This window comes from Perissodus microlepis, chromosome 11 (assembly GCF_051167445.1).
Source record: "Perissodus microlepis isolate ML-2025 ecotype Zambia chromosome 11, ASM5116744v1, whole genome shotgun sequence".
In the NCBI taxonomy this organism is placed as follows: Eukaryota; Metazoa; Chordata; class Actinopteri; order Cichliformes; family Cichlidae; genus Perissodus; species Perissodus microlepis.
In genome coordinates, this window is record NC_140471.1 from 19127771 (window position 1) to 19145387 (window position 17617).

General features: G+C 38.6%; 1 protein-coding gene across 1 annotated transcript in view; it reads left to right on the forward strand.

Annotated features, from left to right (window-relative positions):
* The window catches only part of jazf1b (JAZF zinc finger 1b), a 21488-nt gene continuing 3871 nt past the window's right edge, over positions 1 to 17617 (forward strand). Inside the window, exons 1-4 of the mRNA XM_084943164.1 lie at positions 1 to 297; positions 14173 to 14245; positions 14891 to 15087; positions 16541 to 16710. Coding sequence (XP_084799290.1) covers positions 183 to 297; positions 14173 to 14245; positions 14891 to 15087; positions 16541 to 16710 — 555 coding nt within the window. The 5' untranslated portion in view covers positions 1 to 182. The remainder of the gene's footprint in view (positions 298 to 14172; positions 14246 to 14890; positions 15088 to 16540; positions 16711 to 17617) is intronic.

Sequence of the window (17617 nt, forward strand, 5' to 3'; positions counted from 1 at the left end):
ATTGTTTGGCTTTTTTAATGAAAGTCAAACAGCCTCACTTCCGGTGTCATTAACTGTCTCCAGCTGGTTTGACGCAGCTGAGAGAAGTCAGCCTGCTGCCAGTTCCAGCTCCAGCTGTTTCCACCGCTGTCCGCCCCGCTGTTTCCCCGCCGCTTGCCCTCATTTCTAATGCTGCAGCGACCATGACAGGCATCGCCGCTGCTTCCTTCTTTTCCAACGCTTGCAGGTTCGGGGGCTGCGGACTTCACTTCGACTCGCTGTCCGAGCTCATCGTCCACATCGAGGATAACCACATCGGTAAGAACTGATAAGTACCGAGCCCCAGCCTGCAATGGCCATGGCCCCGGTTTGCAGCTTAGCATACGTGGCTAATTAGCAACCTAGCAAGTTACTTCCTGCGTCCTGACAACCCTGTTGCTAGGTGTGGTGGCAGTTGATGTTTCCCCTCTTCAAAGCTGTGTCACTGTGATAGTTTACTGCTGCAACATCGAAGAAACACAAACTGGAAGTTACTATATGCGCCCAGGTCGCGCGTGCAATTAGTTAATGCAGCGCCAGGCCCCCGCGCATAGCTGGAAACGTCGTGAGTCAACTTAAAGTCAGCAGCTTGTTTCAGTCCGCCTGACAAAGTAGTTAACTGGGCTATATAAAAATATGCATTGCATATCATTTCGCCAGCTGACATAGGAAAAAAAATACTACGTCTGGGTATTGGCCCTTCAAAAGAGAACAATAGTATGAAACGCACACGCACACACACACTCTCATGGAAATATATTATCTAACCAATATTGTTCAACAATTCAGATATTATCCAAACTACCAGTGTTTTTATTATCTGTCTTAGTTCAAAGCACTTTGGAGTTATCTATTATTTAATGTGTGTGTGTGTGTGTGTGTGTGTGTGTGTGTGTGTGTGTTTTTGTTTGTTTGTTTGTTTTTATAAGTTGTATTCTTTGTTTTTTAGATATACAATGCCCCAAATCTAAAATTTGGGAAAATTGGCTGGAAACTGAGAACTGTATTGCTTGGTAAATTTCCATAATTTGGCTTCATAAGACAAGTGCAAGAAAAAGTTAGAAAACCGGTGTTATTCTACAATGTCCAAATCTAAACCTATGCTATTCCACATGGGTGTTTGTCTACTGCAGGCTAGCAACACAGATGCTCCCTCCCACCCCAAAAGATTATCATTTAATGGCGCCTCCTCTACTTCATGCTGGGAAAGACAATAATAGCCACTGCCTGTGGGTGGAGATTGGGAAGCAATTATAGATGGGGCTGTGGAAATATTTATTTTATTAGCCTGTTCATCATTTTTTTTTTTCTGATTGCTGTTTTATAGCCTCTCGGGGAGTTTATCTAAATGAGTTCGGCTGGCACATAGTTAATCTTAATATAAGTTGCTTTTGTTAATGAATTGAAATGAACTGATTACATTTTTTTCTGCAGAGGGATACTTCATTAGTTATCTTAAGTTAGTGCAGTGTAATGCATTTAAATTTAAGTAGGTAAAGATTGTAAACCAATTTAAATTAACCTCTATATGCAAATGAAGTGAAAAAAAATCCCTCTTTTAGAATAAAAGGGAAACAACTATAGACTGAATATGCAGCTATGGTCTAAAGTTTACATACACTCATCATGAACATGAGTTCTGAGTGATTTCTTTAATCTGTTCTTTTTCAGGGTGGAACACTTGTGCAGTGTGCATGTCTAATAATTTTACAAAATAAGAATTGGGTGCACAAGTTTGAATTTATGTTGGATTTTCTCAAATCCACACAGGTTCAAATATATCCATACACTTGACTAATATTTGGTTAAATTTCACTTAGCAAGTTAAACCTCAACCAGATGCTTTTAGTTGCCATCAACAAGCTTTTGGCATAATTCTGGTTGGATATTTGGCCACTCTTCCTGGCAGAATTTATAGAGTGCAGTTACATTGATTGGGACCCAGTCTCCAAATATTCAGTTGGGTTGAGGTTGGGACTTTCCAGAAGTTTAATGTTAGCCTGCTTTTTCCATTTCAAAACCATGTTTTGATGTGTGTTTGGGATCACTGTCATGTTGGAAAACCCAGTTTTGTCCTGGTTTCATCCATCTAGCTGTTGATGTGTGGTGGAGGTGAAAAACTTGAAGGTACTCTTCCTGCTTCATTATTCCATTGACTTTGTGCAACATACCTGGCAGCGAAACAGCCCCAAAGCATGATGCTACCATCACCATGCTTGACGGTTTTCTTAGGTTTGAAAGCCTCACCCTTTACTCCTATAAACACATCATGAAAACATACCTCTTGACATTGTGGTTAAATAGCTCAACATTTTTGTCATCTGATCATCAAACTTTTCTCTAGAATTTGGTTTGCCTGTGTGGGCAGTTATAATCTCAGTTGAACTTGAAAGTGTCTATTTTGGACTAGGGGCTTTGATTTGTTGTTTGGCATCCTGTCAGTCCATGGTGATGCAAAAATTGCTTCACTGTGGACAGTGACGCTGGTGTTCCAGTGATTGCCAGTTCATGGCAGACTTGAGCCTTGGTCATTTCTAGGTTGTTGCTGAACATCCTCACCAGTGTCCTCTCATCTGTTGGTGACAGTTTGGGTCTTCTTCCAGCCCTTGGCAAAGTGATGTCACATCCGAATAACTTGTAGCTACATGTGGTCAGAGTTGGGAAGTAACAAGTAAAGTACTTTGTTAGTGTACTTAAGTACAATTTTCAGGTATCTCTACTTTGCTTGAGTAGTTTTTTCTGAAAACATTTTACTTTTACTCCCCACAATTTTTAAACAAATATCTGCACTTTCTTCTTACATTTTCATAACAGGCTTGTTACTTTTGCTTTAACACATTTGGGGGGAGTTATTGTTTTGTCACTGCGAGCCTGCATTTATTAATCATCAGAGGATGTGACATAAAAAGAGATGACATGTGCCATAGTCAAAGGTTAAACATGGGGCAGTGGTTTCTTTGTTTGTTTTTTGCCACAACATCGAATTACTGCAGGTGTCCATAAGTTGAGGTACTTCGGCATCTAGCTAGTGCTACAGAAGGGGAGCGAGCATAAAGGGAGTTACTTTTTTTTTTTTTTAAGTGTCAGGTCATTTCAAATACAACATTTCTATCAGCTCAGCAAACATCAGCAAACACACGAACTGTTTTTATGCAGTTTGTCTCACAGTGTGTTGCTAGCTAAAGGTCCAGCTTCTGTATTTCACAGGGAGAGAAAAGGAAGAGAGCTAACTTCACTCAGAGATGGAGAAAGATAAGAAAGACAGGACATAAGAGGAAGAAGAGAGGTTAGATTTACAGGTAAGGACTGCTCAGTGGGATTTGATAAACTGGAAAAGTCCTCATGTTTTTAAATCAGATATTGGGTCTGTACATCTGACATTATGTTTTTTTTTTCATATTGTGAAATTTGGTGCTAAACAAACTGAGGTAGACCATCAACATCAAGTGTAGCAGAGATGAATTTGAAGTTAAGCTGATGATGCTTAGATTCATTCGCTGAATTCCACCCTTATATCAACTTTATACTGACTAATATAAAGACAGCATAAACCGTGTAGTGTCAGCTGTGAAACATCTGCTGACTTCTTGTTAAATTCAGTTGTGTAAATCCACAGTGGGCAGCAGGTCAGCTGATCACAGCATGTACACTAAGAAAATCTACTGGAGCTTTCAATAGAAATTATTGTATCACCCTCTACAATATAGGCAACAGAAATCAGAGATTTTTTTTTTTTACGTTCCTTCTTTTTCTTCAAGTTCAAGCTGAGCATAATTACAATAAAAAAAATTCAGTTATCTTTGCACAAAACCAGAAACATCCTCCAAAGAGTTATTTTTTGCTTTCTTATTTTGAGTCTCTACTTTCTGACTTTTACCTGAGTAAAGAAGTTGAATCAGTACTTCAACTTTTACTGGAGTATTTTTTAACAGTAGTGTTTGTACTTCTACTGAAGTACAGAATGTCTGTAACTTTGCAACTCTGCATGAAGTTGTTTGAAATTATGATGGGCAGTTGTTTAGAAATGGCTCCAAGAGACCTTCCCGACTTGTGTCGGGAAGGTCTCTTGGGAAAGTCCAAGGAACGCTGAGTTCCTTGGACTTTCCCATTGCTCAGATTATTGCTTAATCAGTGAGTGGTGTCAAACTAATCATTTTTACATTGTTAAAGAGAAACTGCCAGTTGTCAGTCACAATCACTAACGAGAAGTTATTAAGCATCAGTCTTGATGAGCGTATCCAGATTTCTGACCTCAACTGTAAATTCTGTAGCTACTGGATCCAAAAAGTGAACCAAATGCAGTAGTTCATGGCCTCCATGCCTATGGCCTCCATGTGTATACCCTAAGTCAGGCGTCCCCAATCTCAGTCCACGAGGGCCGGTGTCCCTGCAGGTTTTAGATGTTTCCTTGATCCATCACAGCTGATTTAAATGGATAAATTACCTTCTCAACATGTCTTGAAGTTCTCCAGAGGCCTGGCAATGAGCTAATCATGTGATTCAGGTGTGTTGACCCAGGGTGAGATCTAAAACCTGCAGGGACACCGGTACTCGTGGAGTGAGATTGGGGACCCCTGCCCTAAGTAAACATTTTCCTAATTAGTTTTTGATCTCAGTCACTAGTTTCACATCTCATCTAATACAATATGACACTCATTTTGTAAACTATGGTCCCCATTAAAATCAAAAAGGAGGACAAAGCATGGAAAGCCCACCCTACGAAGAGTGCCCTGTGGTTTTTCATTTCGATCTAATCCTTGCTTGTCACGTTTTTATATTAAAATGTTATGAATACTGCATTTTTTTTTTTTTACAAGTGCTAAGGCATTTATGTCTTTTTAACAAAGGCTAGTCAAGAAAGTGAATTCCAATCCTCACGATTTGAAAGTGTGATCGTCAAACTGTGGGGAACTACATCTGTTCCCTTATGTAATATTTCAGACTCTTGCTATTGAAGCTGACAGGGCTCAGCTGTCTCTGTTGTTCTTGTTTGTTGCCTGACTGGCTTTAATATCCTCCGCTCTCTGACTGTGTGCTGTGCATGTGTCCAAGGTGTTAGCCTTAGAAAAAAAAGTCTTCCAAATGACTTATTGGGGAATAATGAAGCAATTAGTTGGCTCAAAGTGGAAAAACTTTGCTGCCCCCCTCCTTTGTCTGCTGGCCTGTGCTCACTCTGAGAAGTGAGAAATCTTGCGCGTTGTGCCAAGTGCCTGTGAAGCATAATTACAGAGCGAGTGCTTGATTTGGCATGTCTTCCTCCTCATCTGGTGGCCTGCTGCTTAAAGAACATTCTCCATTATAATTAGGCGCCTGGAAAACAAGAACACATTCTTGTCCCCTGCTAGCCAGCCTGCTGGTTGGGTGTGTGAACAAAAGATGGCGCTCCTTTGCTGTTGGTTGCTGTGTTTTTAGATGGGTATTATAGGCCAGAAGTTAGTCAGTTCATTTTAACAACTCTACATATTTTTCACATTCTAGCCTGATCGAAGAGTCTAGCTAGGGTCATTTATCAAGAGAATATTGAAACTTATTGCTTTTTTGTTAGCTGCAATGAAAATATAGATTATCAGCCCAGGTGAAGTATAAACTCAAGGTAGTGGGGTTATTTTTTTTTTTTAACCCCATTGTGAATAAAACTATATTTTGAGTTTTAAGTTAATAATGAGAGTCAGGCTGTCCTCTTGGGCCTTTGTGAGCAAAATCGGCACATGCTAATCAGGACGAGGAAAGTTTGAATTCTGACTGTAATGTGTGCTGGCTTAAGCCTGAAAGAGCTCCTGTGAACTTGATATTCTTGTGTGGTATAAAAACTGCACCCACCTATTCGCTGAAATGTTTACTTTCTCACTGAGCAACCAGGCCACTGTAGACCAAAAGAAAACGGCGATCGTGTTATTTAAACCTTTTAGTGTGTGCGTATGTGCTGCTGGGTAGATGGCCTGTAGTGTCCATACACGATAACAATGAGTCTGCTTGTTGCCAGTCCTCACTGGAGGCTCGTTTGGTAGATTTTGCTCTGCACCCTCATAATCTGCGCGGAAGTAATAAATTTGGGAAACAGCAACTAGTTCCCTGATCTGTGCACCTGGTGAGCCTAATTACATTTCCCCAACCCCCGACACTGCTGCTTCTGTTCCTGTGCGGTGACTGCAACATACTTCATAAAAAGGTTTCACACAGGAGATAATGTACAGCCTATGTTGACATTACACAACATGCGTAGTCAACGTGATATTTTTGCTGGAGTCTATTATTTTAGTAATTTTGTCTGTAACACCCAAGTTTGACCTAAAGTTGTTTCCTGGTTACTTGTCGCACATTGCTTTGCTATGCACAGGACTTCTTTAGCCTTCCAAAAACATAAGTTTATAAACGAAACAGCTGCAAGTTAAATTCAGACTCAAATTTAAAAATAATTATTCCTGGCACACCGTGCTGGAATGGTTTATTTATTATCAGAGTAACAGAAAATCAATCTGAAGTCATTTTTTAAACAAAAACTAAAAATATTATTTATTTTTAACGATTTGTTGCTTTGCCATGTTTTACCTAGCTGTAAGCTCAGTATTTTTGGGATTGGGACTGTTTGTCAGAAAACATTAAGAAACTCATATTTTTTTTATTATTTGATACATCAGGGAAATAATTAATTCATTAAGAATATATTCTCCAGATGGATCAAAATTAGTAAATGGCCATAAGAAATAATTATTGTATGTTTTGGTATGTGTTTGTGAAAACACATCTTTGTGAAAGCACATGAGGTTCTGTCTGAATTAAACACATCGATAATGGATTATTTTAACCCTGCCATGTTTTTTCAGTAAGCCACAAAGGCAGCTTGTACACATGGAGATTGACTCTGTTTCATTTCCTCCTTCGAGGTCACATTGTAATGAATTACCTGTGCCACCACTCCTGGTAATGTTCCCTGCTGCTCAGAGCCACCATAAACATGTCACCATAATGCTCACCACTCTGCTCTACCCTGCAGTGCATTTGGCCATGAGGGTGGAGAGCTAGACACTGGTGGAAATGAGAGAGAGCTGTGTGTCTGGTGTGTGTGTGTGTGTGTGAGAGAGAGAGAGAGAGTGTGTGTGAGGGAGCTTGTCGTGAAGGGTGTTAGGGGAGAATAGCAGGCGTCACTTCCCCTTGCCCCAGGAAGGTTTGTTGTGTGATAGTCTCTAGGTTTCCTTTCGCAGAATGTCTTAGTGGTCCAGAGATACACTGAAACCACTAATTCAGTCAGGATTCACTCCCATACACAAGTGTCACATAAATTCATTAAGTGGTTTATACCAAAATGTAAATGATTGTGCATCATCATGTCAAGGCTAGACCTCTTAATTGAAATACTTTAAAGTCTTAAGAAATGCTTAAAAAACTGCCAAGACAAACTCCTAGATGAAAGTTCAGCGCTCTTTTGGAAAAGAGTTTAGGTCCAATAAATGTTTTTGTTTTGTTTTTTTTAAATAACCTTACTACAAAAATTAACAGTGTTTGTCATTGTATCCAGATTTTTTTTCTTGCATGTTGCTAAATGAAAACTTTTCTTTGTGAACTGTGTGTTGTTTGTGGGGGGGAAAAGGGAATTTGCTGAAAACCACAACTTGTGTGGGAATGTTTTGGATTGCAGAGCAGAAAGTGGTTTAAACTAATACATATTTTGAAATAATTTGATAAAATGTCAGTGGAAATCAGAAATCAAATTACATATTAAATGTTTTAAAGTCTGATTTGTCTTTATTTCCCACTTGACCATGAAGGAGCTTGTGCTTCTTTGCCTCTAGAAGTAGCGATGGTGAATAAATCCCCTTTTTTTTGTTTCCCAGAAGGCTTCTAATAGCTGGCCACCAAAGTGGACCACCTGTGTAGTCTGATTAGAGGGGTTCCCATCTCTATTTGAGGCGCCTTCGTCCTGGTGCTTGACTGCTGGTGGCCCCAAAAGAATAGCGGAGGCTGTGGGGAGCTGGCCCCTGCTGGCCTCCTCTCTGGTCCTACCTGAGGTGTGTGTGATTTACAGCGTGCAGGGACAGACCGATCCACTGCTGCATGAGCAGACCGCCATTCCTTTGCTTGAAACTCATTAGGGATTTTAGTAGGGATTTCTTGTGCACTCTCTCACAGACACATGCCATTACCCACAGCTCAGAAAAGTCCCTACAGTAGTATATGCACAGTCCTTTACTTTTGGCATGGGAATAGTGTCGTAATGAATGTGTCTTTCCTACTCTATGTTTCCATGACTTTGGCTGGAGAGTAAAGAGAGGTGTGCTATCCTTCTCGCTGGGGATAAATCCACTGTTAATGAAACACTTGCTTACGACTGAGGCCTTGAAAGAAACCTTCTGCCTTAGGTGCTGAGATTTGACCTGCTCTATCTATCATAACACTCTGCCACAATTTACTAGATATTTGGCTGTACAAACTAACTGTACAAAGCTCTTTGCCTTCTGACGCCTATGGTGACTTTAAATTAAGACTGACTGACTGATGCCTTGTTGATTATATTTTTTTATATTTATATTGCTTAAATGTGGTTTGGGTTTCACTGATAAAAATTTAGAGCGTTGTGTGAGGTGTCCATGTCTTTATGAACAATTGTGTCTGCATAATTGAAATCTCTCTCATTTGGATTTTTTCTACATTTAGCTTAACCTATATTTCTCTTATACATCAAAAGTCTGATGTATTAGGTGGAACTTCTAATCAGTGTGTTTGAACAAAAGTTAGAATATGACCAGTCTGCAAACATGTGGTACCAGCATCCACTACTGAAAAGTGGTGATGTGTGGTATTGAACTCCAGCCTTGCAGTTTTATAAATAGCAGGTATATTTAGAAGACAAAATAAATAGTCACCTAAAAGGGAAAGAGAGCCCCTAAACCTAACAAGTTCTTCTTTGACCCTCTAGGTCTTTCTGTCCAGGAGAATTTTATTCGAACTCAGGGAAAAAAACTAAACAAAGAAAGATGCAAACAGGAGGAAAATCCCAAGGCAGTGGAAGCAATAAATGAGCATGACTCAAGATTTTTATTACAGCATGAAAAAGGTGTTGCTTACTCCTTTAACCAAGAACTTTAATTGCATCTTTACCATGTGTTTCATATCAATGCCTTAGTATTTTTTTTTTATATTATCTCAAATAGAAATTGGCAATTATTAGTATGATTAGCATTATTTTTTGTTACTCAATACACATAGCTTGTTAAAGCAGCACTTTAGTATTTGTACCTTACAAAACCATAATTTAAAATTCAGTGTTGGAAATGGCCTTAGGTGTAAGTGTTTAAGTGTAAGTGTACAAATAAGCACATAGGCAAAATGAGTAATAGTTTTAACCACATGGGGGTAGCAGTCTTTCACAGAGGTGGACATGGAGGTTTAGTTGGTAAGTGGTAGAAACTGTTGTTTTATGGGGCATCTTCTCTTTGCCCACATGGACAGCAGTGGGAAGAGTGTTTGAAGTCAGCCCTGCTTCACCTCAGGGTGTGGAGATTGGCTATTGTTGTACATTTAGCACCACTGAGCAAGATGAATGTCTGGAGCACAGCATGGGAAAACACAGTATGTGTCAAGTGTGGTCATGTGTAAGCAATGTGGTGTCTGCAGAGCAGCTTTTTTAAAAACTGCAATGGAAATTTAAAACAGAAGGCTCCTGAGCAGTCTTGTTCTATATTTTATATAAAACAGTGTTGTAGAGCAGAACAGAACAAAATTTTAACCATTAGATAAAAAATATTCACAGCCGCCCCACAGATGTGCCATTAAGTATAGCCACTTTCAAAACTGCTAACATTTATTTAGTCTTTGTCTTCAATAATGTGTTCCTCTAAACCAGGGGTCGGCAACCTGCGGCTCCGGAGCCGCATGCGGCTCTTAAGTCCTTTTAGTGCGGCTCCGCGTGGTTTGGGAAAATAAATTATTTTTTTTAAGTAATTAGCTGAAGTGTATTTTATTTATGTTAGTTCTTTTTTAACTTGTAGTTCTAAATTGGAAGATTATTGTGATATTGAAATATAAATATAAAATTATATTCTATTATTTTTTGATCGCTCAAAAGAAGCATCACACTTGCGGAAGCCGATATACCCGCCGAAACGCCGTGCATTTATCGAGACTTTCAACCCCAGGTAAGCCAATTATGGATCTTTGGATCCACATTATGTCAGCAGCTATTCTCCACCGTGAACTATGTTAATAACAAACACCGCTCACCCCTCACAGATGACAGCTTACAGTCCTGTAAAGACGAAAGTGACTTCGTACAGCTCCGATTTGCAGACGCTGTGCGCAGAGGTTCAGGAGCAGAAGTCCCATTGTACCAGGGCAGACACGACGATGTTTCCATGAACATGCTTTTCTCTTTATTGACCACTTTTCACACACGGTTGCTGTACGCATACAGCTGGTGTTAAAGCTCACAGTCCGACACACACCAACACAACAGCACAGATAGCACAGACGTTAAGGCGGCGAGGCGTGATTGCGGGTGCCACTCAGGTGCGTCCGCCTCCCCTGCAGCGGTGCTGCAGACCACACCCCGCCACACACATTAACCAGGTAAAATACATATTTAGGCAGAATTTTGCAAATATCTATTTTTCAGCAGCATAGTGCTTTTTTTTTCCAATAATTTTTTTTAAAAGTCAGGTCAAGGCTCCAAAAGCCCAAAGGCAATATAAGGGTGGAGGCTCACAACAGTTTTTGTTTGCTGGATCATTTTAGTTCAGTGTCTTTCCTTTTGTTATATTTCTTTAAGAGTTCAAAATGTGTTAATTACATAAATAAAATGTGATTTTCTCTATAGCACTTCATGGATTTCATAATCAACACACCTTAGTTGTTCACACAAAGCATTAAGGTAAAAAAAACAATATATACAGTGTTATCTTCATTTTAGATGTCAAAAAGTATTTGCGGCTCCCAGTGTTTTCTTTTGCATGGAAATCACGCCCAAATGGCTCTTTGGGTGTTAAAGGTTGCTGACCCCTGCTCTAAACCATCGAAATGCCTTTAGACCCCTCAATTCTACTCAAAAACGTATACCATTAATTAATGCTCCAGTTTTAAATATGATGAATAAATAAACCTTTACTTAAAAGCCCTTTTTTGATTCAGCTGTCTTAGCTATATAGACCAATTTCTTACCTTCCTTTTTATTTCTAAAATTTTTGAAGAAGTAGTTGTCAGACAGTCAAATGATTACTTGCAAAGAAATGTTTTGTTTTTTTCTTTTTGAAGATTTTAAGTCAGGATTTAGAGTGCGTCATAGCACAGAAATGGAAATAGTGAATGTTACAAATGATCTTCTTACTGCCTCTGACAGTGGGCTCATCTCTGTTATTGTCTGGTTATATTTGAGGTGCAGTGTTTGATCCTGTTGACCACAAAATCTTACTACAGAGATTAGAACACAAAATTGTTATTTAAAAAAAACTACAATGCAGTGGTTTAAATTATATCTATCTGACAGATTTTAATTTGTGCAGGGTAATAGGGAATCCTCACACAGGTTAGTCATGGAGTTCCACAGGATTCTGTGCTGGGACCAATACTTTTTACATTGTCCATGCTTTCCTTAGACAATAGTATTAGAAAACACTGCATATATTTTCATTGCTATGCAGATGATACCTAGCTTTAATTATCTATGAAGCCAGATGATACAAATTAAGTTAAACTTTAGCTTTAATGACATAAAGGCCTGGATTATCTCTAATTTCCTGCTTTTAAATTCAGAAAAAACTTAAGTTTGTGTACCTGGTCCTACAAATCTTCTAAATTTGGTGTGTAACCAGATATTTACTTTAAATGGGATTGCTTTGACCTCCAGTACTGTGAGAAATATTTAATGATTACATTAAACAAAAATGTAGGACAGCCTCCATTCATTTGTGCAATATTACTGATGCTTCATACATTTATTCATGAATGTATTACTTCTAGGCTACACTGTTGTAATTTATTATTAGGCCCCTTTACTATGTAGCTATATCCCAGTTGTGATTTGGGAGATAAACAGCCTCATTAATTTTCAGATTAGGCTTAAAACTTTGCTTTTTGATAAAGCGTATAGTTGGGTGGTGGATCAGGTGACCCTAAGCCATCCCTTGGCTATGATCCAATGGGTTTGGGCTGCTTGGGGGCTTCCAGTGATACACGTATGAGTGGGGTTTTTTTCTTCTTCACTGTTTTAACTCCCTGTGTATTTATACATCACTGCATTTAATTACCAGTAACTATTAAACTCTGGTCCTTTCTCCCATTCTTGTCTTGTCTCTTTTTGCTCTGGGTTTTCCTGTCTAAATTTGGTTCTGTCTGAGGTTTTTCCTCCCTGCTGTTTCCAAGTGCTTGCTCCTAGGGGTTGTGCGATTGTTGGGGTTTCTTTCTAATATTGTAGGATCTTTACTTTTCAATATAGAGCAGCTTGATTGTTGTTGTGATTTGGTGCTGTATAGATAAAACTGAATTGACAGTATGGACATTGTTTTGTTTTTTCTAGCGTTAAGCAGATATGACATGAATTTTGTAGACGTCTTTCAAAGGACACGAGAAGTTGCTTTAGAAGCTAACATCAGCTTATGGATCTTCTCCAGCATCAGTTTTCTTGATAATCATTACATCATCTTTAAAACAATAATGATGTGCATTGCACAATATCTTGCTTTTGAGTAGTTCTACAAAATATTTTCAGAGCTGAGCCCACATCCTTTTCTTGACAACACATCGAATTCTTCCACACAAATTAATACCTGGAACTCTTGATCAAAGCGCACTGCCAAGGTGCACACTGACTAACCTTTTTCAAGGCCGCAAAGACCATTAATTTATTCATGTATGTGTTAGTATGACACAGAGTAGATTACAGATGACTTACATAGCCGTTTGTCATGTTAACGTTATCTGGTGCCAAAGTTTTGAAAAGGATACTTCTCCAAATCTAAAGCCCTCCATATTTACTAGCTGCTCTATTTTTTCCTTTTCATTTTTTTGTTGCCAAAACTCTGCCTGATTATATTTCCACTGTGTCAACATGCACAATAAAGCTGGCTTCTAAAAACACCCCTTTTAAAAATCACTAAAGTCAGCATAAGTTCCCACATAGCCGCACCTTTCCTCTGTGCCTGCCTGTCTGGGTAGAAAAAGTACTTTGCCACAAACATGGAACACAACAGTGCATCCAACACAGCCTGGCACATCACTGAAAATAATTGGGATAGTTTTCAGGTGGTAAGATGTTGTTGGGGTTTTTTTTTGTTTTGTTTTGGGGTTGTTGTTTTTTTGGTTGAGAGGCTAGTTCTAGGTGGATAATGCATACTTTGTGTGCTTCATCCTCCCTGTGACACCAAGACTGCATTGGAGGGAGAACTGGCTATCCTTATTTAGGTCAAAAACAACATTCTGCCTTATGGTGCATTGACACAAATTCATTTTTGTTTTAAAATGTGAAATGTTTATTACTTTAAAGCCATACCGGGTTGGTCGTATGAATCACAAAAACTCATGAAGCTTGATGATGCTAGCCTCGCATGTAATTGGTGATTCATTCTTCTTGTATTCTGGCGAGAGATAATGTAATGCTCTGATGCTGTCTTCTCTCTGGAATACCTACCAACCTATGTTTTTGTCACCATGATCATACAGCAGCTGTTCTGTAAAATGATGTAATGGATTACATTTAAAACAGCTTAAAGATGTCTTTAGTTTTTGACTGTATAGCTTAAAACATCTTCTATTGTATTTAGTTTATGTATTGGGTATAGGTATGAATATTTGAATGTAGTTTGTTTGCTGTAGTACTTCTGATGTTATTATATGGCAACTTGCTTTATGTCATTTCATATAATAGTTATTATATAACCAGATATATTATCTATTAGTTATACATATTTTATTTTCATTTCATTCTTTTTTTGTTATATGAAACTGTTTGGAGTGTAGGGACCCTGAAAAGTAATTAAGGACCAAAATGTACAAGTAATTCAATTCAGTTCAACAGTTGTCTTAGGGCAATAAATGGATAACAAAAAATAAAATAACATTGGCATGAAAATATGACAAACTTTAATGTAAAATTGAAGAATTGTGCCATTGTTCACTGGTATATTTTGTGGCTAAATTTCTGCCTTTATGTCTATCTTGTCTTCCCAGATACAGACCCATGTCTCCTGGAGAAGCAGGAGCAGCAGCAGCCAACATATGTTGCTCTTAGCTATATCAACAGGTAAAGAAACAAGTTTCCTTTTGAAATAACCCCACTGAAGGTTAACTTAGTAATGCAGTAACTCAGTTTTCAGTAAAGTGACTTTAATTTACTAAAATCTGACAAAATCATAAGATGAATATTATTAGTGGTTTGCCTGAAAAGATTTAACTAGAAAAGTTTGTGCTGTACTCCTTTGAGGTTCTACCAACAATCTAAAAAACGTCATCTGGTGTTTTGCTTAAATGAATTGCTACAGTATTTGGCAGTTGGGTGTTTTATTGCACTGCGTTCATCCTGGTTGTCTTTGATATGCTGCTTGTGCAGTCGTTTTAAGAGCCTTATGCAGCAAACCATTGTACAAGAAGGTCTGCCTCTGTCTCCCTGCTCACACAAACACATCTTGATGTGGCTATCACCTAATTTGTTAATTCCACATTTGCTTTAACAGTGTCTATATTAACATTTTGGTTTTATGGTGCACATTTGCTGACGACTTTACTGTCAATCATAAAGCCCAAAGGGAAATGCAGCCACTGATTTTTTTTTCTCTTAAGCAGTAGCAAACCTACAGTACACTACATTGTAGTCTGAATGAGATGATGCTCTTTTTTTCCATCCAAAAAGTTTGCGAACCCTTACAAGTTTTATACCTCACAACGCCAGGTTCATGACAGATGCTGCAAGGCGAGAACACGAGGCCCTGAAGAAGAAGGTGCAGCCCAAGTTGTCTCTGTCTCTTACAGGCAATCTGTCACGCAGCAATGTTTCCACACCACCCCGCCACGCCAGTGGAAACCTCACCCCTCCAGTCACCCCACCCATCACCCCTTCTTCTTCTTTCCGTAGCAGCACACCTACAGGTAACCATAATCAACACACTAGTTCATCTAATTAGGTTTCCAGGATAGGATGTGTATTTCCAGATGCTAACATTCATGTATTTTTCTAACTGAAGCTACAGTTAAATGATTGGTTACTACAGTTTGTCATTCCTGGGGTTGATCCTTGTGCTGAGTCTTTATTATAAGGAAATCTAATAGTTTACTGTTAACACCTAATATTTATTATATGTATCTCTCTGTTTAATATCCACGTTAAAGCCAAAGTTTCTGTTTTTAGTATCATCTAAATGAATTATCCTGTAAGTAAATCAGCTAAAAAACACAGGTTGAATAACAAAAAATATTTTTTGTGATTGACAGTTTTTCTTTTTGTTGAATTAAATTATCCACATGCAACACTACCAAGAACAAACCTCACACAGTCTGTGGGCTTTGTCTTTTTGCTACATCCTGCTGAAAGAATTATTCTACTAAAAGAAGTCCTTTCAGGATCGGGAAGTCCCACGATCAGAGAGTTTTGCTGACTTTGATCAATTCCCTGGGAGAAATGTTCCCTGACTCGGGCTGAGGTGGTGCTGGTAATTCCAGTCTCCAGTGTGGCCTCCGCAGCAGTCTTCCTCATTGAACTTAATTACAAGCAAGCAGCCACTTTGAGTCTGTTTAGTTTGTATTTGCCTGTTCAGGCACTATAGCTGCAGTGTTTTATTGCCTCAGCTGTCACTATATAAAAAAATCTTTCATGTGTCTGGTGTTGACATGAAAAGTGACCGCATGGTGTCTGTGTTCATCTTTTCTTTCCATGCCCTCATAAATGCATAATCTATTCTTTAGATTAATTATATGATTGAATTATTACATGTTTTTTAATACCATTAAAAATTAAAAGGACAAACATCATAATAGATTATGATGGATTTTTTTTGGGGGGGGGACAGTGAGAAAGTTCTGGAGCTTGCTGGGCTTGACTTGACATCCATAAAGAAGCTCACTGTAAGGCTGCAAAAAATCAGGGACAGCCCTTAAAGTCCAGCTAATTAGGTTTCTTTATTTAGCTTTATAAATAACAGGACCCCCCTTTTATTTTTTTGCAGCGTTTTCCCACGTACTTTTGTCTTCTTTTTGTGAAGTATGCGTTTTTCTGGAATGGCATCTTTAATGAATTAATAAAACAATAGCAGCGTGTTGACCTAAGACCTCAATGAAATGCCTAAATTCTTTCCCACAATTTGCATATTTCAGTCTTTCCAAAAACTTGCAACAAATGAAGTCAAGATTGTGGGAATGCTATCCTTGAACACATGCTGTGAAGGGTCCACGTTGGTCAGGCTGAAAGCTCAGAGGCCAGGGTTTCATCGTCATAGAAAATATGCATAAAACAAAGCTTCTTGGAAGCAGGTTTGTGTAATATAATCCTGGTGAAGATGCCCTCAGGCGTTTGCTATTTGACTTTAAATCTTTCACCCTCTAACAGGAAGTGAGTGTGACGAAGAGGATGTAGAGTTTGAGGAGTCTGACAGTGATGAGTCATGGACCACAGAAAGCGCCATCAGCTCCGAGTCCATCCTCAGTTCCATGTACATGAACGGAGGAGATGAAAAGCCTTTTGCATGCCCAGTTCCAGGATGTAAAAAGAGATATAAGGTAAGTTTCATTCGTGGTCTCTTAAATCTTATTAGGATGCCTGTTGTAAACATAATAAAACAGTGTGAAATATCTTTATCATGACCAGAGAGACCAAATGAAAACCGGACATATTTGCATTGTATTAAGTGTGAGAGATGTGATTTTATTTACTTTCAAAATAAATCCAACCGATTCCCTGCTGTTGACAATGGAAAATTGGTTCTTAGTTGAGCATTACAACAACAGAAATGCATACATCTAGTCCACTTCAGAGATGTGGAGTTTTTATAGCATTTTCCATCCACATCTGGTGTGTGTGGTTGGAATAAATTATGTGCAGCCTGAGAAAATTGCATTGCTGACGTGAATGACAGGGTTATAGGCAATGACTTAGTCTGAGGTAGCAGGCAGCCTTAGGCATCTGTTTAGCAGTAAAACAAGATAGATTTGAAACAAGAAAACATCTTGTCCTACATTCAAATGTTGACTGGTAAATATCATAGATATACCCAAGTCTGTGAATCCCTTTAATGCTACACTATAGCTATATTTTAGATCAATCATAATATTCCTTGCCTTTTTCATTTTGGTATGACCATGATTTTAAAGTACCAGTCTCTAAGAATGAAGATGGGTATATAACTATATCTGTAGGTGCCTATAATTTTCAGAATTTGTGATTTTTGCGGGGCAGGAAGGACTGTGATGGAGGCCACAGTTCTGGGAAACAATCTATTCCTCAGCCTTAAGACCTTTGGATAAAAGAAAACAAAGGTTTAGAGCCAAGCCAGCTAATTTCTGCAGCAATGTTCTGAAATCTGACGTTCTAACAATTCTGACAATTGGAACCTAATATAACTATACTTTTATGCTCATACTTTTGGACTGGCTAATCAGATGCACATGCGTATAGTTTTATGTGTCA